Source organism: Pleurodeles waltl, chromosome 10 (genome assembly GCF_031143425.1).
Source record: "Pleurodeles waltl isolate 20211129_DDA chromosome 10, aPleWal1.hap1.20221129, whole genome shotgun sequence".
In the NCBI taxonomy this organism is placed as follows: Eukaryota; Metazoa; Chordata; class Amphibia; order Caudata; family Salamandridae; genus Pleurodeles; species Pleurodeles waltl.
In genome coordinates, this window is record NC_090449.1 from 664,938,505 (window position 1) to 664,963,868 (window position 25,364).

Consider the following 25,364-nt stretch of genomic DNA (forward strand, 5'->3'; position numbering starts at 1 on the left):
ATTTATCAGGCACCAGAGGTGAGGGTTTTGGTGAATGGGGTGCTCACGGATTTGTTTGAGATTACTAGAGGGGTGTCCTCTTTCCCCCTTACTGTTTGATTTGTACATTGGGCCCTTTGCGAGGAGTATTAGGCAAGATTTGAGAACCTCCCCTTTTAATAGTATAGGGTGGGTGAAGAAGGTGGCCTTATTTGCGGAAGACCTTTTAGTCTATACTTCAAATCCGTCTGTCTCTTTTCCGGTATTAGTGAGTTTGGCGGAAAGCTTTAGAAGAGTTTTGGGTTACCATATTAATCCGGATGAAACAGAAATAATGGTATAGAACTTACAGGTTGATAATTGTCGTACAACAAGATCTATGAAGTATTTAGGTCTCCTAATAGACAAGGAGGTGGATTTAATTGCAGATGTGAATGTGAGGTCTGTAGCAACAGAATGTAGTAAGTTAATGCTAAGATGGGCACACCTACCTTTACTGCTGATTGGGAGGGTACATTTGGTTAAAATGATGATCCTGCCTTAGTTGAATTTCCTTTTTAATTCCATTCCAGTATTAATGGATAGTAAGCTCCTGAGTAGGTTTCAACAAAAGATCAATTGATTTGTCTGGGCAGAGAAAGGCGTTAGGATAGCATGGAAGAAATTGCGCAGAAGGAAAGAGAAAGGGGGACTTACATTTCCCGATTTACAATATTATGCATGGGCATTCCATCTAAGGAGTGTTAGAATGTTATTTTCCAAACCAGATCGCTCAGCGGTTGGGAGAATGCTTATTTGTATGGTAGCAACAGTAACAGGTGCAGCTTTGCATTTTTTGCATAAGTTTGGGGATCCAAGTTTTTTTTAAAGAAAGTAAGACTGAAGCTACTGCAAGATGCAGCCATAGTATGGTATAGGGTACGGCGGGTGGCAAGAATCGAGTATTATAATTTTTGGGCACCGGTCTGGGAGTCCCCGGGGACACCTGAATGTCTTACGGATGTATTAGCTTTGCCTCTCAAGAGAGCAGGGATTTAATACTGGGGGGATTTAGTTGATAGTGGCTCATTACTTTCTTGGGAAGACCTTATAGAACGGACCGGTGGGAATCTGTCTAGGTTGAGATATTTACAACTGAGGAGTTGGTCCCGAAAGGTTACAGTCAGGTTGGGGGCTGAAAACCAGTTTATAGATAATAAATAAATGATCAGGCGAGTGTAAGGAAGGTCTCTAGTTGGTATTGGGCCTTGGTAGAGGTGCAGGACGGGGATTTTAATTTGCCGTACTTCCTTTAGGGGGAAGTTATGTCTGCGGATCAAATACAAAGTTGTTGGGAAAATTCGATGCGTATTGTATATAAGGAAGTTAAATTGGCATCTCTATTGAGGAACCATCTTTTTACTTTGCATAGGGCCTTCGTTACCCCAGCGAAGCTCTCGAAGATGAGAGGAGGGGACCCAGTTAAATGTGTAAAATGTGGTCTGTCGGAAGCTTAGGACATTCATATGTTTTGGGATTGTACATTTGTACAAAGTTTTTGGGTTAAAGTTTGCAAGGTTATCACGAAGGTCGTGGAGCAGCAGATTTTGCTGAGTCTCCCCTTGGTAATTTTTAGTGTTCCAAAAAAAGGAGAAGTAAAGGGGAGGGTGAAGAACAGATTAATTTGTTATGCGATAATCTTGGCTAGGAGGGAAATATGTTGTAAATGGATATTTTCTTCCCCCTTCATATATGGATTGGTTTGGTGCACTCAATGGGATCTCTATGCGGAGGTAACATTAAATAGCGTAGGTAAAGGGGTGGTTTGGTCACGATTATGGGTCAGTGGTGTGCAGGACAACACTGTTTGATGGAGTTGTATTATTATGAATCCAAGGATTGTCCGATGATTAAAGGCTAGGTCATCTCAACTCTCAACTGAGACTAAGTGAGAGAGACCCGGGCCTCCCCCTGACGTAACACATCTCTATATGTGAGTGTGACCAACAGTTCGTTTGGACGATATAGAGTTGACTCAATTAGGGGTGTATGAGGACAAAAAAAAAAAAGAATGAAGTAGGTATTGAGGAATTCAGTGAGCGATGTTACAAAGGATTTGCATGAAAGCACTGCTTCTCAGATAATGCTATTGTGGCAGTTGTTTTTAAGCTTGGGGAAACAGAAGTGTTGATCATGAATGACAGTGAGAGAAGCAACAAACACATTCAAGCCAGTGAATTCCTCAATTTGTTTTTCATCAAAAGGATTCACTTCAGGTTGTGTAGTCCAATCCTGAATAGAATGGCACGCTGTTCACATCTCTTTGCCAGTTCACCAACTTTGAAGTGCCGTGAAGAGTTGCTCTGACACTCCAGTTGAAATTGGACCATGGTTGCATGTCATCCAGACAGCTCCTTCTTTAAAGCACAAGGCACCACTGAGGTGGAAAAAGTTTGTTTGCACATGAAAGATCTGTTGAGGATCATTGTTTGCACATTAAAGATCTGTTGAGGATGCACAGGCACATTGTAGGAGGCACAACTTTCATATGCTAAAGCAATTTTTTTTCTCTGAGTATCATTTTTGACTTCAGGCAGGGTTCTGGAGCTGTGTCCTAACACTTAGAATTCTACGTGTATTGTTTTCGGGTCACATCATACACTGTGAAAAATGGCTCCAAAAATAAAATATGTTGTTGATCCACGTGGTTCCTTATCAAAGACTGTAATTTTAATCATATGCATTGCAGCTGCAGCTCCTTCATTATGGAGGAGTGTCACCCCGTGCCAGCATGCAAACATGAAAAATAAAATGATAATACAACTATTTTATTATCATTTTACTTTTCTTTATGTGATGAGTGTCAGGGGTGGGGCCATGATGATGACAGCACTGAAGGATGAGGGGTGGGCACTGCTGTAAGTGTGCATGTTGGTTTGGCCGACTGTCTTACGATGGCCAAATCGACATGCGCACTAAGGGCCGTATTTATACTCCGTTTGCGCCGAATTTGCGTCGTTTTTTTCGACGCAAATTCGACGCTAAACTAACGCCAACTAACGCCATATTTATACTATGGCGTTAGAGGCGAATAGCGCCAAAGTTCCCGGAATGTGCGTCATTTTTTAGCGTGAACCCCTTCCTTGCGTTAATGATATGCAAGGGAGGCGTTCCCGTCTAAAAAATGACTCCCAGGCCTTTACGTGGTATTTATACTCCCGGGCAAAAGAGACGCCCGGGAGTGGGCGTGGCTAAAAACGGCGCATTTGCGCCGCTTTTTAACGCCTGGGTCAGGCATGGCGTTAAGGGACAAGTGGGCTCAAAATGAGCCCAGAGTGCCCTCCCCTGCCCCCAGGGACCCCCCCTGCCACCCTTGCCCACCCCAGGAGGACACCCAAGGCTGGAGGGACCCACCCCAGGGACATTCAGGTAAGTATTTTTTTATTTTTTTAAAATAATTTTTTTTGGCATAGGGGGGCCTGATTTGTGCCCCCCTACATGCCACTATGCCCAATGACCATGCCCAGGGGACAGAAGTCCCCTGGGCATGGCCATTGGGCAAGGGGGCATGACTCCTATCTTTACAATGATAGGAGTCATGTTGATGGGGGATGGGCGTCGAAAATAAATGGCGCAAGTCGGGTTACGACGATTTTTTCGACGTAACCTGACTTGCCCCATTTTAAGACGCCCATGCGCCATTTTCCCCCTACGCCGGCGCCGCCTGGTGTACGTGGTTTTTCTCGCGCACACCAGGCAGCGCCGGTCTGCTTGCGCCGGCTAACGCCATTCAATAAATACGGCGCCCGCATGGCGCTTCAGAATGGCGTTAGCCGGCGCAAAACTTTTTGACGCTAAACTGCGTTAGCGCAGTTTAGCGTCAAAAAGTATAAATATGGGCCTAAGTACTCTCCAGCCCGAGCTGCATTGCCGGGTAGAGAACAGCAGGCATAGGCTTCCAGTCACCCTGGGAGCGCAAATCCAGCCGGCTCACACCAATCCCTGCACTTCTCTAATGTTGGTTAATGCTATTACCAGCATGAGAGAAACATGTGAATTGATGTAGGGGACTCTGGGAGCATGTGCACTGGCAGCAGAGGAGCGCCAAGTTGGCGAGGTGGTGAGCAGTAGGTAAGTATTTATATTTTTATTTCTTAAATCGTTTTTGCACTCCCCTACTCCCTCCACTCCCTTGTGCTGCTCCATCAATGTTGGTAGATACCAGCTGCTACTGATCCATTGTGTACATCAGGGAATCGCTTAAATATAAATATTACTTCTATTACCTCTAAAAACATATTGTTTGCATTTCAACTATTTGCTTCATACTTAAAGGGCGTATCCCATTTATGGGCTAACAAGTGATATATTTATGGTCCTTTTTTAGAACAAGAAAATCTGCAGTAGACATTCTAGAAGCTAATTAGGGAGCAAGCAGGTTATATACATTTTGCAGGGGAATACTATGGGCGGCAGTGCAGTCTTCTCTCAGTTAGCAGCTAGTTTTCTACCAAAAACACAATGCTTTCCCATGATCATTGCAAAAAAGTCTCCAACAGCCACATTAATATATATTGAAAATAAATAAAGGCAGCTGAAGTAGAAGGTGAGGGGGTAGACTTTTGCTTTTCCTAGGAAAACTCTCTGAAGTTGGAAGCTATTTTATGGCTCAGTGAAGCAAATTACAGAGCACAACTAAAGCTTTTAATGGAAAAGTATCGCCTTTGGAAAATACATTTCTCATCTGCGGACAAAGATGAAACCAGATTTTACTCAAATAGCGCACATCGTCCCTGCATAACATTTTTCCACTCACAAATCTTACATTTGAGAGAGAATTCTCTACATAAAATTCAATAACGATGTCCACTACCTATATTACCAAAGTGTGGATTTTTAAAAATGCATCTTTGTTGGTTTTTGCAAACATTACACCATGCATGTAATTTCATAAGCTTATGTTACAGGATTCAGGACTCATTTGTTAAGCTTTATATCATAACTACGGTGATCAAATATTCTAGGCATTCGTGCGCTATCAGTTCTAGCACACACTCCTGAGCCCACAGTTACAGGATAAACCATATGCGATATTCAATCTTTCACAGTATAAATCTTCGTCCAATTAAGAAAAATGATTATAAAACATAACCAGTAACAAAAAGGTTTCTCAGTATATTTCCTCATAGGAATGTCCACTACGGGTGAATACAAGATCCTCAGATCTTTCCTCCATAATACATCGTTTAGGAAATGTTTGCGGGTGTCAAAGGAAGACAAACTAGGAATATCAGTGAATGGTGGTAGCCCTTCTATGCCAAGCAGGCCCTCTCATTCTAAGGGTCCCTGTCCAGAATGCTATTTAGCACTTTAACCCGCAAGTCAGCAAGTGGTCACCTCCACATCTCTCTATCTGCTTTGGCATGCAGCACTGCCCCTTCTACCAAGGTTCAGGTATCCACCTCCTTTCTCCATTGGCTGTGTGTGGGGCCATGAGGGGATTTCCAATGTTTTGCAATGTCGCTGTGGGCTATTCCCAGGGCCAGGCCGAGAAATCTACTGCCTACTCTTTTCTTGCGAGAAATTTAATAAAGCCCCAGAAGGCATATACCTGCTTCATAAAGCTGTTAACGGCCTAGTGTACATTCCAGGTCTCTCATTACCTACATTAAAAAGCGCTCAAGTATTGGGCAGCTCCCCACCATATGGAAGAAGTCTACATCAAACAGGGAGCATGTAAGGCATTCAGTCTGTGTGGTGCAAGGTACGTTCAGGGCAAATAATTAAATTGTGTAAAATTAAATCTTGTGTTGTGGTTGTACTTGCATGAACATTTTAGGGTTTGGTACCACCCACTCCTTTCCAGTGAAAGCCCTTCCGAGCAGAGTTTCCCATCTGTTTCACAAATGAGGCAGGTCATCAACCTTCATGGAAAGTGCGGATCTGTGCAGGCAGGACATCAGGTGGGCCCCCAGACCAAACGTCAACAAAGTCTGCAGTAGGTCATGCACGGGGGCAGAGGGGCCAACTCCAGCACCCAGTATATGGTCACACAGTCAAAGTCAGGGTCCTGTATTTTAAAAACTGGGTGACTGGTAAGCCACTGTCAGACTCCAGCTACTCCACCATGAAGAAAGAGCCCTCAAAACATAGGTCCCCAAGAGTCTCCATGCCTGGACTGTCCAGGTAGTTAGTTGCTGGAATGTGAAATAACTTCCTCTGGTAGTAAAGAACCCCACCAGCGGTATCGCTGGCGCATAGAGTAGTGCTGGTACCATACTACGGTGGACCCCCATCCTATCATTAGCATCGGAGGGACATCCGTAGGAGGCATGTTTAAATGGATGGAGCCAGTTTGGCCCCCAGCAGCATTTCTAATACCGCCCCTTCCTGCGCACAATCCCATACTACCCCAGTTCAGCGAAACCAAGACTCACCAGCCAGTGAGTAATCCATGGCAGCTGCACTATATAATGGTACAGCTCTGTGAGAAATTGGGATGTTGGTTGACTGGGGTGTGAACCCTGGTCAAGCAACAACCACAGTCCCTTGCAGGGTGACCCACAAAAAGTCACTAATGTAACCTGTGCTCAACCCTGAGTAGCTTGTCACAAAAAATGCAGCACACAAGCAGCAATACAGTGAAAACACAATATAATGATCCCAAACCAATTTAGGAAAACAGAGAACATTTTAATAAATTATTAGACACCAAAACAATCAAAATCCAGTTAGTAGAACCGGAGTTATGACTTTTTTAAAAGTTTAGCGTTCAAAATAGAATGTCCTCAGTTTTGGAAAATGTCTACCTGGGCACCTTCAGTATCACAACCAAGGGTCCAGGAGTGGATGGAGACTTCGTGGAGTTTCAATACTCACTCAGACTGGGTCCACGTGTGGGTTCAAGATAGTGGGAGCCTGTTATGTCCCTGTGGCTCTAAACCACAGGCCAGCAAAACTAGCCCTTGGAGTCACTTCTGGATCTCCTGGGTGCAGGTGAGGATGCAGGGCTGCACAGCAGGGCTGTCCTCTTAGGGTTCAAGGCAGGCCGATGCCAGAAAAACAGTCCTCCTAGGTACTGCAGCAGTATGGCAGAGTGCACAGCAGGTCACGGCAGCACGCAGTCCTCTGAGAGTCCTTCTGCAGGTCCAGTAGTGAACAGAGGGGTAGGTCTGAGATCCTTATTTTACACTCGGGTGCCCTGCTCCTAGAAGGTGAGAGACGTTTCCAGAAAGGTTGTTTGAAGTTCCAGGAGTTTTCTGCCTCCCCAGCCCTGGCTCCTCGCTAGCTGCAGTGACAGGACAGGGTTGTTAAGCCTATTGTGTGGTGGCAGAGAACAGTTTATTCAGGTGCAAGTGGGTCTGTGCTTAGCTCTGCCCCCATCAAGTGAGCTAACGGCCCTTTCAGAAACTGTAAATCCCATTATTTTGTGACTGTCTGGGAGGAATTCACAAAATCCTAACTGTCAGTTGCACCCAGTCATGTGACCTAAGGCAGACTGCAGGCACAGAGGGTTAGGGGCCGGGAAATGCCAACTTTCTTAAAGTGTCATTTTTAAACTTGTAATGATAAATTTGACTTTACCAACCAAGACATAGCTACCTCCTCTGGTTTACAAATTGCATCTTATTGAATATAATATGGAATCCCCATTATTATCCTATGACAGGGGTAGGCCTCACAGTAGTGAAAAACTAATATGGGAGTAGGACATGTAAAACTTAAAAGTACATGTCCTACATTTTAATTTCACAGCACTCTGCCCTTTGGGATGCCTAGGGCCTACCTTAGGGGTGACTTATATGTAATAAAATGAGAGTATAAGTCTTGGCAAGGGGTTTTAAATGCCAAATGGACATGACAGTGGGACACTGCCTTCAGACTGCATTGGCAGACCTGGGATGAGTTTTAAGGTGCTACTTAAGTGGGTGGCACAACAAGTGCTGCAGCATCACTGGTAGCATTTAATTAACAGGCCCTGGGTAAATGGTATACCGCTCTACAAGGGACTTATATGTAAATTAAATATGACAATCTGGTATATGCCAATAAAACCATGTTTTAGGGAGAGAACACAAGCACTTTAGCACTGGTTAGCAGTGGTAAAGTGCACAGAGTCCTAAGACCAACAAGCAAAAATACAGCAAAATGTAGGCGGAGGAAGGCAAAACATTTGGAGGTGACCATGTAGACAGGGCCATTTCCAACAAGCTCAAAGTTAAGCACCACAAACTGCCTTTAGAGGTTGGACTTTGAAGTGTGTGTAGTGACACACACATGTGCTGTCCAACCTAGATCAGTTATCTGAGCATCACTTTGGTATCCAGATGGTGAAATGGGCAAAGCAGTAAAGGACTATGTGCAACATGACCATCTTGGTTAAAGCTATGTGGGCCATAAAAGGGAGTTTCAGTGTCCTCCAAAATGGAACGATACCTCAGAGTGCACGCAGCAAACCTCGAAGGTTGCAATCTCTAATGTCACTATTGACGGTGTATATCTTGACCCCTTATGTACTTGAGAACTGTAGGTTCTCATCGGAGCCTAATATCCATCACCACTGCTGGTGGTTCTGCTAGCCCAGGGACATAGGGAAAGTGCATGATTTTGCCAGCTCATCTGTAGTCCAGAAACTTGACCAAAATATTCCATGAGGCACAATCTCCATTGAGTACCAGTACCCCTGTCCTTCAGAAAAATGAGCATGTTTCTACATATAGGGTGACTTCTGCAGCAAACAGGCCACTGCCTCCATCGCTAGTGCAAAGAACATGCATAAGAGAGAGCCCACCTTCTGCATATCTTGGTAGACCCCAAAAGAGTCTAATGTGCTCCTGCCCCATGTATGCATCCTCATAGTGCAGTCTAACCCACCTTTTCCACCCCACCCCTAAAGCCATCTGGCGCATGACTGGTTGCAGGCAGACCTATTGCAATGTCTCAAAGGCTTTCTGTATGTCTGTGGAGAAGACCAATGCCTCATGGTACCATGTCTCGGATGCTTCATTGGGAATACGGAGCAGTCACTGTATATTGAGCAAGGTGTTGCTTTTCGGGATGAACCCATTTTGGCCTTTGTGTATCAGGACTGCATGGTGGGGTTGTAGCATGATTGCCAGGATCTTATATGATCCAAATTGAGCATTGACGGGAGGATATGCTGTTACATCAAAGGCGTTACTCAAAGGTTTGGGAATCAAAACTATGAGGGCCTGCCTTGCTGTGTCTGTGAGGAATCCACAGTCCAACAAGTAGGCATACATAGCAGCCAGCCTTGGGACCAAAAGGGAGGCATATGTTTGGTCAAATTTAGCCAGGAGGCCATCCGTCCCCAGTGTTTTGTCGCAAGAAAGTTGTTTTATAGCAGCTCTGATCTCTGGGGCTGCAATGGGGCCCCAGTTCCTACTGCTTCCCAGCTACCAAATGTGGAAGAGTCACTCTGGCTAGGAACACGTCCAGAGCAGCCCCTGGGACTGGATGGCCAGCGCTATACAGGTCTCTATAGTGCTCTGTGACCACCGCTTGAATGTCAATTTGGGAAAAGGCTCTATTTCCCAACAGGTCAGTTAGTTATGTAATGGGGCACCCCTAACACCTGGTTGGGTAAGCCAGCCCAGTAACCTACAAGCCCTCACTCCCTCTAAATGTGTGGTATTAAGCTATTTCTGCAAGTTTAGAGAGTGGAGTTTACTTTGCATCTCCAAATGTCTCACACATTTCTTCTTCAGAGACTACCAGGCCTCTGGGTGAGTTGCGCCCTCCAGTTCCAGACACTGGAGATTCTCTTCTAGTGTGGAAAGTTCTGCCCCTGGTGCCCACTCCACTCCCACTGACTTGAGATGCAATGTCCTTGAACAACCACCTTAAAGGCATCCCATTCAACATTAGTATTGGAGGCTATATTCACCATGAAGTACTCCGTGATCACATCAGCCAGAGGGTCCCTGAACATAGGTGCATATAGCTAGCTAGGTAAGAATCTCCAAGTAGGTGTAGGTGCTTTGTGGCAATCACAGTGTATCACTACTTGTAAGGGATTGGTCAGACAACGTTCAATTTAGGCACTCAGTGCAATTAATCTGTAATGCGAGCCCCGGATAGCAGAGCATGCTGTCCAGCCAGACATGCATCTCATGTACCAGGGAGTAGAAAGAATACTCTTGCAGTCCTGGGTGGCGGTTGCACTCTGCGTGCCTCAGAGTTCAGTTTTCCTGCCACTCACAAAGGCAGTGAGCTAATCTCACCAAGGAAGAATCGGCCCCGCCGGAGGATAGATCTGTCAAGCACTGTATTCACAACAAATAAATATCCACCCCCCCCAGCAGCACCGATATGTCAGGGTTTTGCAAGAGGAGTTGGGACAGCATGGTAAAGTACTGCACCACATTGGTGGCGTAAAGGCTGCTAATCAAAATCCAAAACCCAATGATCCTCCACTCCACTAGCACATAGCAATTCTCCTCATCTATATGTGTTTGTAGGGCTTCTGCTGGAGTCCCTGACTTAACCCAGATCACATATGTCTGGCCTCTCCATCGTGTTTGCAGCTTAAGGATTTAGGGTCCCATCAGGAGGGTCTCCTGTCGGAGAGTCACATGTACACTTCTATTCTTCAGATAGGTCAGGATTTTATATCACTTATTCACAGATCCACCCCCTGAACATTCCATGTAAGGAAAGAATGCCCATGGACCTGTTAGTCATGGTGAATTCAAAGAGCTGTGCCTCACTGCCCCTCATCCCACCACCAACCAAAGAGAGCAGCACAGCCATGTGCACACAGAACAACAATAACACATTTTCCAACTTCCCACCCCAAGATCAGAGTGTCAACAGCACTATGGCCAAAACTTGAAATCAAACACAGTTTAAAAACCCAAATACCAAGATATTGTATGGGAGTTTTCAGGGAGAGGTGGTCACCATGTTATTCTTATTGGGCTATTCTGTCACTGACCCTGGAATTAAAGTATTGGACAGAATCATGTGGATCTGGAGCCAATCTACTGCAGGAGAAAAGGACTGAATTGCAGAGCAGCAGCTTAAGTGATGACCCTACATGGCACCCACAAGGCCCCCGCGAGCAACTTCTGTTGCAAAGACAGAAGAAAAGAGATAGTGTGCGGTGAAGCATCAGTTCTCACATTAAATGTCATCTGCCATCCTGGGGGATTAGAGGTGGCCAGTCTGTGAGTTCCTCCAGTAGAGTGTTTGAGGCTAAGTGCTCAGAAGAGGTCGCTTCACTGCTGGCCTCCGAGGTGCACCCCGGTGATGAACTCAGGGAAGACGCTGCATCGACCACCACTGCCAACTTTCCTTTCTGCCTGTTTGCAATGTGGGTGGGGTCCTCTGGAATCAGTCCATTGCCTTAGCAGAGGCACATCTGTTTTGGCAGGTCCATTCTGTGTCCTCTGCCCAGTCCTGCTCTGTAGGATTCCAACCAGTAATGCACCGCAGGTGGGTAGGGATTAGCAGCATGTATTGAATTCAGGCCTTTCCTATCTCATTTTTCACAGCAAAGAAAGAGGCACGTTGTTGTTGATCCAGTATACCAGTATAGTGTAGTCCGCTAAGATAGCCACAAAGGCCCAGTCTGTGCAGAAGCTGTGTGCGTCTCTTGCCCTCAGCAGTATCAGAATTTTCCCAGCAATGCAGCAACCAGGCCACCACAGGGAAAGGTGGTGCCCCAGGTACCGGTGGCCTCATCAAGACTCTGTATGCCTTCTCCAGAGCACAGAACAACAACAGCTGCTGGAGCGCCACCGCCCTCTTCAGCCAGGCCTCGAGGAAGGCTACCATGTCAACCCCTTCTGCTTTCTCTAGCAGTCCAACTATCCGCATATCATTTCAATGGCTGCAACCCTCCACATCCTCAGAACGCCCATCCAGGAGTTCCAAAAGGTCCAGCAGGTCTGTCACCTTGGCCAGCAGGCCATTGACTATGGAGTCCACCTCCCAAGGCTCTCAGTCTTATGTTTTACCTTGTCTGCTATTTTGCAGTGGTTATCACAAAGTTTGCCCAGATCTATAGTGACCTTATCTACCTTGTTCTCCAGTGCTTACTCTGTAGTGTTCACTGCATTCAAAATTAGTTCCAATTGTTCAGGATGCTTGGTTGCTGCTGTGGCACCGCACCACCTTTCTGCATCTCTCCGTAAGTCATGGGGATAGCTTGCTCACAACGTTACCTGGCTGCTTTGGTGCACCCCAAGGTGCTTTACTGTATCCCTTTGGGACCTCCCCGCTGCTATCCACAGGGGCCAAGGTTGTAGACGTCAGTTACACAGTGGTGTGGCTGTGTATCTCAGATCAGGAGGATACTGTTCCCCAAAGGGGAGGCCGTCCGCTACCACATCACCCACCATGTAGAGGACACCACTCCCAAGTCTGGTATGCCACCATGGAGCCCTGGGACCCACTCACCAGGCAGAGCCTCTCCTTTCGCAAACACAGGTCTCTAGGGGGCCTTTGATACCCTCCTCAGCAGCAATATTCTGTTAGCGCAGGGCTCACAGGTGTCGGGCCGGATGTATGGCTTTCTCCCCTTGCTCACTCCAAATGAACGGCAGTCCAGTGCAACACAGCCCTCTACTGCCAAAATGTGGAGCTTTGGGGTCTGAGCTCCAGAAAGTCAAGGAAGTCTGTGGTGGGTTTGGGTGGGTGTGGGAGCTTCACTAATGCACCCCCATCTTCATTCACGGCCGGCCATGTCCACCAACAGGAATACATTCTTTATACTCAGTACCCTTTCAGTTACTATGTATGTACCACAGAACTATCAGTGTGCTTGAGTTCTACAATTTGACGTATTTGTAAAGCACTGAATTTTAAGGGACTTTTATTGCTTCTTCACACACAGTACTGTTAACATTATTAAGGCAAATACCGCCAATAGGGTCAGGTACTAAGCTAGCAGTTATCAGTCTTAGGTGGACATTCATTTTCAAATTGGCAATTTAGAAATAGCATCAATGTATATTTATAAACAATGTTTAACATCCTTAGAACTCTAAAAACATAAACTGCACACTGTTGTTATGCAATTGTATTAAGTCATACGTATTAACCAGTGTCCTGTTTCTTAAAGCTGCTGTAGCTTAGCCACTGTAAACAGCTGATTGTTTAGGCAAACAATTTAATAAAGCAGACTTCAAGTAAACATGCCCACTAAATCTGTAAATTAATCACAGAATATGGCTGGGTTTACGAATAATTCAAATAATACACATCTAGTCAAATTTTCAGGATATTCACAATTAATATGTTTAAGAAAATTCTAATTTCAACACAGATCATTTCCATATTGATTGGCCAACCCGAAAAATAAAGACTTTGCAATTTGTATCTTTAATTATCTAAGCACTTTCCTGGTCATATGAACAAAACCCGTGGAAGAGTAGAGTTTTCATTCTCACTCAATATGAACATTTTGTATTTATATCTGGAAATGTGTTTGTTAGTTCTACACAGAGTAGTTATATAGCATCACATGGCATAATGCCAACAAAAAGGTACCTGGGTATATTGGATCCATCTGAAGCAGTAGGGTCAGGGTGATGACTGTATAGTTTATGAATTTTTGAAAGTTCGCTGGCAATGACACGTTGGGTATAATCATCCTGCCAAGTCAAACCTGTGCAATAAGAGTATAAAAAGGAAGTGTTACATCAGGGATCACAATTTATGGGATCGTAGTGCTATAACTGTTTACAAATTTTACAGACATTTTCTGAACTGTGAAATTCCGTGTGAAAGGGAACTCTGCAATGCTATGCAAACGTTTCCAACTGCATTCCTCTTCACCTTTTGACCACATTACCACATTTTTATAAATGATACAAATCTCACAACACCCTCTTAAAAAATTGAAGCAGCGAGAAAGTATTTGGCAAAAAACTATAAGAGGTTTCAACAAATAATCCAAGAAGCATATAATACAAATGTCTACCTTTTTATGGGTGTAAACGTTATGTTTTTTTTCAAAAACATTGAAACTATTCATTTGAATTCATCAAATAAAAATAATGCCGGAATTGTTAATTAAGATGTACAAAAAGTAAAATTGCATTCTTTCACCTTATGGTGAAAAAAGTTCGCCTTTCAGAGGGAAATATTAATTGTGCTAAACAAAAGGTCAAACAATTGATTTATGCATTTTTGTCTCGATAACTTTGCAGCACTAAAAAGCTTGAAAAATATCACCCATCGTGAGAACAACTCAAATAACTAAAATTCATGCACAAGTGCAGAGAGTAAAGAGCCATTTAATATTGTTGAATGTAGGAAGGGACCCTGACTCACGAAAGGCAATGTCACAAGAGGGTCGTGATGCCCCTCACCGTCCGCATCAGTGGTACTAAACAGTATTGTACTTTGTGAGGTACCGTGCATATGGTTTGTGCAGTTCTGGTGTGTCCTGTTTAGTAGTTACAAACAAAGGCAGTTCACCAATACCAGAACAGATAGGGTTAAATCCATGATTGGGAGAAAAATATATTGAAAAGGCTTAACAACTATTAGCAAAGATGTGTTCCGCTATCAAGTCATTATAACAAGCATTTTGTGTGACACTAAGCTGTGGTTTCCCAAGTCACTGTACCATGGTAATAAAATAGAAGTTGACCTTTGCACGGTAGTAATAAATATCTGAATGTGCGTTTATTATTGGATTACTCTACATAACATGTGGTTTTGGTGCCACTTGTATTTCACTGGCATGACACTAGCACCTTTAGCTGATTTAATCTGTTCTCTTGTATGATGAAATGTAACTCTGCAACTTGATAACCTATTTTATAGTACATTTATCCTGACAATTCATGCAGAGGAAGGTGCAAATAACATCCTCAACTCAGGCTATGTAGTAATGTCATATTACTTACAGGTAATCTTCATTACTCCTCGTCCTATTGCACTTGTCCCGTTCATCACTAATAAGGTAGTTCTACCTCACAAGAGAGATAAAAACAAGAAGAATGCAACATATATGCCCCTCCCACCAGGTGGTAGCCTATAAGGCTATACTCACCCAGCATTCCCCCTGAAATCCCTAGTCTCCACCAACAGAAGGCCAGGTTGACAGGAGGTTGGGAGGGGCATGACGAATGAGCGAGGGCAATAGGACTAGGAGTAATGAAGATTATTAGTAAGTAATATGACATAATCCCCAAGTCACATCCGTCATTAATGAGGATTAACACAGCAACCCCAAGCCGGACAACAAGTGCAGCTTCGAACAGAAAGTAAAAAAGGACCACATAAACCACAATTGATAAGCACAAACACAGAGAGAAACTCCAGGCAATGCAGATTGCAGAACACCCACACCAAAATTGGTGCCATCAAACAATACATTACACAGGCAAAAATGATGGAAAATAGTATTGAGAGAAGTCCAAGTAGCTGCCCGACACATTTGAGCAATGGAAACCCATGAATTTCCACTCAAGAAGCCAACATATCATGAATTGACACATCAGAACATCATTCGGAGGTGCAGACCCTGAGAAAATGTAAGCCGTAGAGATCACCAGCTTAACCCAAGGACTAATGGACAACAAATAAGGCTTTTCACCTGTATTGGAGTAACCAAAGTTTAAAAAAAGAGTCTGAAAGATTAAGGGATTTGGATCGAAACACATGAATCCAAAAAGCTCTCCTCACATCCAAAAGGTCCCACTGAAAATCTCCCAGAGAGTCAGTCTTCATCAAAGCAGGCAAAGCAATCTCCTGAGTCCTGTGAAACTGAGAGGAAACCTTTGGCAAAAAACAAGGAACCAAACGTAACACAACACCATCATCAACTTCATCACAAATGGAAAGAAATGCTTCCTTTACCAACAACACACCTAATTCACCCAGTTGTGACAGTGACCAAGAAGACCACCTTCATCATCGGAAATTTAACATCCACTGAATCAAGATGCTCAAAAAGATGGTAAATCAGAGCCCTAAGGACTTAAAGAAAGACCAATGATAGGTATAAAGGACTTACAAAAGGCCTAAAGATAGAGAAACTTCCCAATAAACAAGCCACCAATTCATCAGAGCCAGTCAGATTGCTCCAAGGAGATCTGAATGCTCTAAGAGCAGCCCACTGCACCCTCAAGAGTAGAAAGAAAATGTCTTCTTGAGCCCATCCCCCAAAAAAACGAAGGATACAGTTCAAAGACAGTCCAAAGGAGGAAGATTCAAAGAGGAATACCACCTCTGAAAACTACCCCAATGTCTACCATATGACTTCAGGGTAGAAGGCTTCCTAGATTGCTGAATGGCAATTGCAAGATGTCTAGGCAATCCCTTGTTCTGTAATCCCCTCCTCTCAACCTCCACACGAGAAGTGGAGCCTCCGAGAGAACATGTGACGAGAGGTGGAGCCTCCGAGGGAATATGTGACACCCGCAGAGGAGAGGGAGAAACCAGGCACTCTGAAACACAAGGGACTGGAGAAGAGGGAGCAAAGACTGACAAGACCAAAAGAGAACCACCACATTCTTGTCCTTGGATTGCCCAACAACCTTACCAGGAGTTTGGAAACAAGAGGAACTGGGGAGCAGGGATACAGAGGAAACTGAGGCCAGGGGGACAGCAAAGCATCCCCCCAGTTTCCCTAGTGAGGAACCCTAGCAAAAACTAGGGAACTTGGGTGTTGATACATGAGCCAAACAGATCCAGATTTGGGTTTGCAAACCGGGGACACATCTGGAGAAAGGGTCCTCTGGTTAGGGACATTACCTGACATGAAAGGAAAACCTTGCTAAGAAAATATGCCACCCCATTCGCCACTCCCCTGATGTGAATTGCCAAGGCACTCCACCTAACCGAACAACTGGGCCATAATCAGATTCAGGGTCTGGGACCTGGACCTCCCTGGTTGCTGAGGTAAGCCACAGTCATGCTATTGTTTGTCTCAACCAACAGATTGCAACCTTCCAGAGTGTGGCAGGCCCAAAGATACTATGAAAAACTGCCATGAGCTCTCTCCATTTGGAGGAGCACCCGCTATCTCGGAGGGCCCACCTGGCATGAAGAGACCTCCCCTCCAGAGTAGCCCCCAACCCATCGAGCTGGCATCCATCGTCAAGACTTTTGGGGGATCAGGCTGCACCCAAACCCCTTTTCCAGAAAGGAAGAGTCCAGCCACCACTGAAGTTCCTGCCGAATGTCCAGTGTAACTGGAACCTGAACCTTGTAATCAGCTGAGGAAGGATGCCACCAGGAATATAGACAATTCTAAAATGGCTGGTGGTGGAACTAGGCCCACAGGACCATGAACACTGCTGCTGCCAAATGCCTCATGAGCTGCAGTACCAACAACCTGGACTCTGCCAGGAATACCCTGTTTAGGTTTGTACGAAATCTGGCCCTAATGAAACACAGATCTTGCGAGGGGACCAAACTGCACTTCTTAAGATTGAGAAGAAACCCATGTCTCCAGACTGCCCTGCAAACCACCCTGAGCTCCAGGCACAACTGAGCCTGGGAAGGAGCATGGAGAAGCCAGTCATCCAGATAAGGGTAGATATGAGAGGAGCCACCAACTTGGTTTAGACTCGGAGCCATGTTGAGGCCAAAGGACATGAAACTGAAAATGCTGGTTCTGAATACAAAACCTCAAGTACTTCTTATCGCTGGGATGGATAGGCACATGGTAGTGTGCATTCTGGAGATCCAGTGTACATGTGAAATGGTTCTTGATGACCAGAGGAATCACCCGTTTCCATCTGGAATGTCAGCGTCTGAATGAATTTGTTCACAATCTTCAAATTCAAGATCATCTGAAATCCTCCCAATTATTTCTCCACCAGGAAGACCACCAAGTAATATCCCTGCTCGGCCAGAAGCACCCTAACAATTGCCTGTTGCAGGAGCAAGGATTCCACCTCCCCGCCCGGCCCCCCCCCCAGCTAAAGCAAGCTGCTTCTTCTCCAGCCTAGGCCATGGAGTTGGCCTCACTCCAAAATCCCATTGGGGGAAGTGGCAAACTGAATCTTGTAAGCTTCTCAGACGGTGCAAAAAACTCATCATCGGAAGTAGATTTCTGACACACCGCACTGAAGAGCAGAAATATATTTACTAAACAGTCCTGAGATCTCTTGACCTCTTTATTATGCCCTTATCGAAATGCATTCTTGTATCTGCTGCTACTTTTCTGACCTGTCATCAGTCTTGCCTTCCTCACTTTAATACAGAGGTTCTGTTCCAAATGCCCTCAGCGCCTAAAAGTGTCTTACTTGCATAGCCATAAAATGTGAAATCAATCAGCCACTTCGTTTTGACAAGTTAAAAAGTTGCATACGTTAATAAATTAGCATTATCAAACTGTTATGGCTAACTGCTTGCAAACAAAATGGAAAGGCGCATTTTTGGAAGCTCAGGCCCATATTTATACTTTTTTAGCGCCGCATTTGCGTCATTTTATGACGCAAAAGCAGCGCAAACTTACAAAATACAATTGTATTTTGTACGTTTGCGCCGATTTAGCGTCAAAAAACGACGCAAATGCGGCACTAAAAAAAGTATAAATATGGTTTTTAATCCTTCGTATTGACATCTTCCAGGAGATGAGAATTGTTACCTGAGCAGAGCTGTTTTCCTCTTCCCACCCCAGGGCAAACAAGGAAGGTGCTAACTTAGACAAACATGAAAAGACAAATCTTCCTGAATGTATGGACCTAGGTTCAGTTTAGAAAAAACGCGAGCCAAAATGAATTTGAGATGTGTGAACCAGTGCTCTTTTCTCTCTCTTTGCTCTTCACACAGGCCATATGTAGTCTCCAGGTTAACCTTTATGTGCAAATAAAAATAAATTGGGCAAGGCACTAAAAGCCCGAGCCAGATGCCTGCCTGTAGCTCATCTCTTCTTGAACCAACAAGCCCAAAAACGGGGCGAGCTTTCATGTGACTTCTGCCTGCCACAATGCTCTGACCTCATGCACCAATAATTGAAGAAAAAAAAACAGTAACCTTTGCTGTAAATCTGGAGACAGAAAAATATATGGATCTAATGCCTTATTGCACAATGTGGAACAAGAAAATTTGTGATCAATCCTGGCTGCACTGCTCGCAAATTGTGTAATCATAGGCAAATATTTTATCTGACAGAGCCTGCTTCTACTTCATTATCATATATGAGGGCATCATTAAGAATGTGAGTTCAGAATGGGTGCTGTACAAAATGTTCTTGTGTTTGATTTAAACGCCTACAAGGTTCCTTTATCTACAATAATAATACATGTCATTTAGGGTGTACATGACAACTGACTTGTCCCTTAGTTCTTTTATGGGATTGTTGTGAGCCCTCTGATGGAACTGCCGTCAGGGTTAAAACTGTTTCTAAGATCATGTTTAAAACGACCACTTTTATAAATACCTGACAATGCCATGACATAATCTGATGCAAGGTGAAGTGCCTCTACGTGTCAAATGAATACTTTTTTGAATTTTGAAGTTGTTTTAGCATATCTTTACATCGTGCATGATCACCTTACCAAATATTTTCAAGGCTCGACCCCTGCATGGGCTCTTGGAGCCAAGCCATAGCCTTCACTCCGCTCTTCCTGTTAATATGCTGGCTTCTAAACCGATACAATTAGTTCATCCACTTTGTTTTAAAACTGAAAGAATGAAACTGGATACTCCACTAACAAATCATTACAAATACGGAAACTTTCACAATGCTGAAATATAACACTTAATTACTCCAGAGTGCATGCATCAACAATTCTTTGTGCCACAAACCACATTACACTGTACTGCTTTAGCAGTCATACATACTGGAGATTCCAACTCCATCAAGCATTTCTCTCTATAAATGTTTTCTATATCTTTGGCTAGCTCTGAGGTTCACTCTGACATTATGCCTGCTTGAAGAAGCGAATACATTGAATTTGTGGATCTGGTAATTCTGATAAGGCTGGTACCTCCATTTACAAGCCTAACCGGAAACACAGGAGCACTCATAATGAGGCTTCTATAGTGAGAGTGGAGAAGAGCATTGGCAAAGATGGCATTCTCTCTACTTGTAGGAGACAAAGGAGCAAGACTTACCTCTAAGTGAGTTTAGAAGTTTTTCTATTGCTGGTAGATTTGACCCAGAGGGGGCAATACAGGGCTAGTTCTAGGGCAGTGCAACAGGTGCAGGTGGTTGCTTTGTTTAGAAATAATATGTGTTTAAAAAGCATCTACAGTTAGTTCCTTTTGTACCCATCAGTTTTCAGGCATCAATAGAAATGTCAAGATAACAATGCTGGTGATTAATGTTCCTGCTGGAGAGAGATCGAAGTTTTGTCTAGAGGCAGTTATCCACTCATAATAAAGTAGTGCTGAGGGTTAATATGCCTACTGCAAACAATGTGTACCATGCATTATGTGGATAGCTCAGTGGGTTACTGCTTTTATCACTGCTTTTGTTACCTGCAGTTCATAAGTTATAACTCTATTATAGCACAGTGAGCTATGAACTGCCATCAAAGAGCTCTTTGCAAACTCCACGTTATAGGTTAGAATGTTATGTTTTTTCTCCAGTCTATCATTATCATTATGTTGCTTAAAAGTATTAATTTGTGTAGAAATACATTCTTATTGGTAAAGCCAACCACTGTGGTGGTACGTTTTAAATCCCAAGTTTGTGCTTCTCCAGACCAAACACTCTAAAAATATACTGCCAACTAGTATTGGTGACATATGACTTCTACACCTTATACTTCTTGTTGTCTTATGTATCATTTTCTATGAACTGTTTTAATAACATGATTCAATGGCTTTGTATAATGTGTATGTGATGTGGTGGGTGCCCCATGTTTGACAGTGCTGCGCGTTTTCCGCTGGGCTGACCGGTGGAAACCTTGGTTTACGCTCGTCAGCCCAGTGGAAAACTACTAATAAGGTAGGTAGGGAGACCGCCAGCTCCGCTGGGGTCTCCTCACTAAGGGTCTGGCTGTGGGGTTTTCTGGCCGCCAAACTCATATTCAGGCCCAGAATATTGAAAACCAAAAGAATGAAAAAGCAGGAAGCCCAAAAAAAGGTTTAACAAGTTACACAAACTTTTAAAACGGTTTAATGATTAAAAAACGTTGGGTATAGGATGAGTATAATGGTAACCCATAGGGAATGCATTAGGGTTAAGGAAATGTGTTGGGGTTAGGCTTAGCGTTTGGTTTAGGAACAGGAATCGGAAACGTGATGGGGTAAGTATCAAGGTCAGGCATTGTGTATTTTGGTCAGGGTACCAAACCGTATGAGCTAAGTGATATGATTAGCATTAGAGTTAAGACTGAGTTTAGAATACCACAAAGTATGTCAAAATGCATGTAAGAAACTGAGGGCCTGATTTAGATTTCGGCAGATGGGTTACTCCGTCACAACAGTGACAGATAGCCTGTCTGCCGAAATTGAAATCCCATACGGCATAATGATATTTATATGTGGGATGATGGTCTATCCCTCACCATTGTGAAGAGTAACCTCTCTGCCAAACTCAAAATCAGGCCGAAACTCACAATTAGAGAAATGATTACAAATGTGAACCTTTGGCTTCCAACGTAATTGCAGATTACATAGACCACTGTGATTAAAACTTAAAGTGCCTCAGCTTTCCATTCAGACATTTGAGTTTTCTCACTTTACGTTTTGAACTTTCAACTTAGATTCAAGCAAATGGTTTCCTCTACTCACCAAGGAAAGAACCCTTTTTAATGTAAGATTGGGAAAAGTTAGACAAAAAGACAAAAATATGTTCTGTGTGGGAATTAACATTTGCTGCATCCTGGTTTGATTGTGGGTTGCCCATGCTCATGATTGCCCCCACAGTAGATTGTGGTTGATTCATCTTCAGAGAATGTGTATCACATCTCTAAATTATCGTTGGTTCAAAAATGTCCTCACGTGTCCCTTCTGAACAAGCAGTCTCTTCTCAAACTAACTGAAAAGCAATCAAGTCACAGTATTGCTTCACTCTTGTAAAACAAATCTTCTACACACTGAGTTCAAAAAAGCAATATGTAAAGGCACTTGCATGCCAGGCTGACAGAGGCAGCCAAATTAAAGTTGAGAGGTAGCGTACGGTAATTTCCTGCCCCTTTGTCTCAGCCACCACAATCAGTGACAGGGTTTGGCTCAGAACCCAATTATAACAATTTAGCACAGCTGAGTGAACAGTTCACAGTGGCACTGCTGTGCTTCCATTACTTCCATGTCACTAAAATAGAACTGTGCTGTGGGGTCTCCAACAAACCTCACTCGTCCTGCCTAGGATACGTGCAGCGTACATTACCATAGATGGATAATAAAAACAATACATTTTCCTAGCCCCTTCCAAACATCCATATAACACTGGTTCTATTGGATTATTTTAAAGTTGTGTGATAAGGTGAAACAATTCATATGAATTCTAGGTTTTTTCTTAGATTTCTGGTCGTTAGTACAATAAAATGTATTATTAAGCATAACAACTTATAAACCAAATAAAACAAAAATATACCTTTCACACTGTATTGTGGTGCTCTACTTTCCTTGAATTCCAGAAGAAGTAACATTTGATTTGAGTCTTTCAAGAATATTGGTTTCGATATCTGTTAGACTTTTCATCCTTGGTGTGGTCTCCCTTAAGTTTTTGCCTCTGTTTCCCAGGTTGTTGATGTGTGCTGGGCTCTGATTTTGCTGTTCTTGTTACTCTGGGCACTTTACCACTGCTAGCAAGTGCTAAAGTGCAAGTGCTGCTTTACAAAATGTGTATGCAAGTGGCTTATCCATGATTCACATATTTGATTTACTGGTAAGTCCCTAGTAAAGTGCACTAGAGGTTCCCAGGGCCTGTAAATCAAATGCTACTAGCGGGCCTGCAGCACTGGTTGTGCCACCCACATAAGTAGCTCTGTAATCATGTCTCAGACCTGCCACTGCAGTGGGTGTGTGTGCAGCCTGTAGCTGTAAATTCGACTTGGCAAGTGTACCCACTTTTCAGGCCTAAACCTCCCCTTTTCTTACGTGTAAGGCACCCCTAAGGTAGGCCCCAGGTAGCCTCAAGAGCAGGGTGCAGTGTATGGTTAAGGTAGGACATATAGTAATGTGTTTGATATTGATTAGTGAAATACTGATAAATTCATTATTCACTGTTGCAAGGCCTGTCTCTCTCATAGGTTAACACAGGGGCTACCTTTAAATATGATTAAAGTGTAGATTCCCTTTGGGAGCGAACGGACATGTGGAGTTTGGGGTCTCTAAGCTCACAATTTAAAAATACATGTTTTAGTAAAATTGATTTTAAGATTGTGTGTTTGAAAATGCCACTTTTAGAAAGTGAGCATTTTCTTGCTTATACCATTTCTGTGACTCTGCCTGTTTGTGGATTCCCTCTCTGGGTCAGTTTGACAGTTGGGCTGGTTGCACCTCACACTAGACAGTGACACAAAGGGAGCTGGGGTGCAGTCTTCATTTCCTGATTAATCTGTGTTAGGAGGGAGAAGAGGGGGTGGAGTGATCACTTACACCTGAAAGGGCTGTGCCTGTCCTCACACAATGCAGTCTCCAACCCCCTGGTGAATGTCTGGGGCCTGGCCTAGGCAAGGCAGGATTTCACATTCAAGAGAGACTTTGCTTTGAAGTAGGCCTACTTCAAAGGAGAAAATGGGTATAGGAAGAGCACCCAAAACCACAGACTTTAGAACACTTCTGGAAACCAAGAGAAACCGCTGCCAGGAGTAGAGCTAATGGGCTGCCCTGCCTGTGACTGTGCTTTGTGGAGCTATCCTGCTTCTGCCAGAGTAAGAAGGCAAAGACTGGACTTTGTGTGCCTTCCATCTTGTGAAGATCTCCAAGGGCTTGCCTCCTGCTGTTGAAGTCTCAGGGACAGCAAAGACTTCTCTCCGCCAGCACCAGGAGTCTCTGGAGAGACTCCTGCTCTGCTCTGTGGTACCCATCCAGTCCCTGGGACCCTGAACGGAGAAGCTGGCAGACTAAGAGGAAGAAATCCACACACAGAACGCTGTGCGGGGAAAAGATCGACACAACTCCGATCTGAGGATGGGAAATCGATGCGCCACCAGCTTCGCAGATGAAAATCGATGCTCGCCTGTACCACGACTGAAGAATCGCCACACGGAGCTGGAGATCAACACATCGATCTCCTGCGAAGAGAAGGCACGATGCGCCCCACCCGACGAAAGGAGAAACAACGCAAGGTCTTGCTCGTGAGTGAAATCAACGCATCGCAAGCCCTTTTTGACACACACTCACCCGTGCAGGGTTATTTTTTACGCAGCCAGGGTACATGTTCATGTTAACAGTGTTAGGGTGTGTTTAAAACTACATGAAGACTCTTTTTGCTTTTTAATTGATAACTTGACTTGTGTATTGTGGACTTATGTCGTTTTGGTCTTGTTTTGTTTAGATAAATATTTCCTATTTTTCTAAACCTGTGTTGTGTCATTTTGTAGTGCTTTCATTAAGTTACTGTGTGTGTTGGTACAAATACTTTACACCTAGCAATCTGAAGTTAGGCCTACTGCTCGTGCAAAGCTACGAGGGGGGTAATCAGGGGTTAGCTTAGGGTGATTCTCTTTTACCCTGACTAGAGTGAGGGTCCTTGTTTGGGCAGGGGGTAACCTGACTGCCAACCAAAGACCCATTTCTAACAATATCCATATAAATTCTATATAAATTCCAAAAGAAAAAGACCTTATTAGTTAAAAGGGTAGAGCAGATTTTGTTTACTTACCATCTATGTTTTTCTGTAAGGCAATCCACAAGGCTGCAAAAGTAAATGTCTTTGCTAAGAGGAGGGGACATTTTGGTGTTACCTCACCTTAGTAGGAGCATGGGCTTTGCAGAATTTTTTTCAGGGGGGAGAGGTATAATTTTAACTTCATCCATTCTTGGACCCGTTTTGACAATATCAAAAAGGGCCAGGGCATAGTCATTATCACATAAAGCGCAGGCATTCAAAGGTTTGATAAACCGGATGCAAAAGCTTAATAGAAGGATCAAGCTGCCGTTGTCTGATTAGCAATTTCTAATCTGTTTTTATGTTAACACTATCGAATCCACCACATTATTCATACACACATGATCAAGGTACTATAACTGAATTATAAGAAAAAACATGATGAATCTGCATTTGGTGTTAACTTGCACAAACGAATGACAATTAAAATATATGATAAATGAATTTATTTTGGAAATGTATTAACTCAAATATATTCAAATAAATAAAATTCAATATATTAACTTAAATAAAATAACAATTGTTCTCATCAAAACTGGAAAATAAAACATATAAACTTAAACTGGATAACTGTAGTAGGTTAGGAACTGCAAACATCTGCACTATCGCTCGAATTTAACAATCACATTTTTCAATGAGTAGTTTTATACAGTTTTTGTTCACTGGTTAGTGATTATGAAAAAGG

At 43.6% G+C, this 25,364-nt stretch overlaps 1 protein-coding gene across 3 annotated transcripts in view; it reads right to left on the reverse strand.

Annotated features, from left to right (window-relative positions):
- PTPRN2 (protein tyrosine phosphatase receptor type N2) overlaps positions 1 to 25,364 on the reverse strand; it is a 2,126,515-nt gene that overhangs the window by 1,297,851 nt on the left and 803,300 nt on the right. For all 3 annotated transcript variants that reach the window (XM_069211159.1, XM_069211160.1, XM_069211161.1), the window contains exon 4: positions 13,474 to 13,591. In XM_069211159.1, the coding sequence (XP_069067260.1) occupies positions 13,474 to 13,591 (118 nt within the window). The remainder of the gene's footprint in view (positions 1 to 13,473; positions 13,592 to 25,364) is intronic.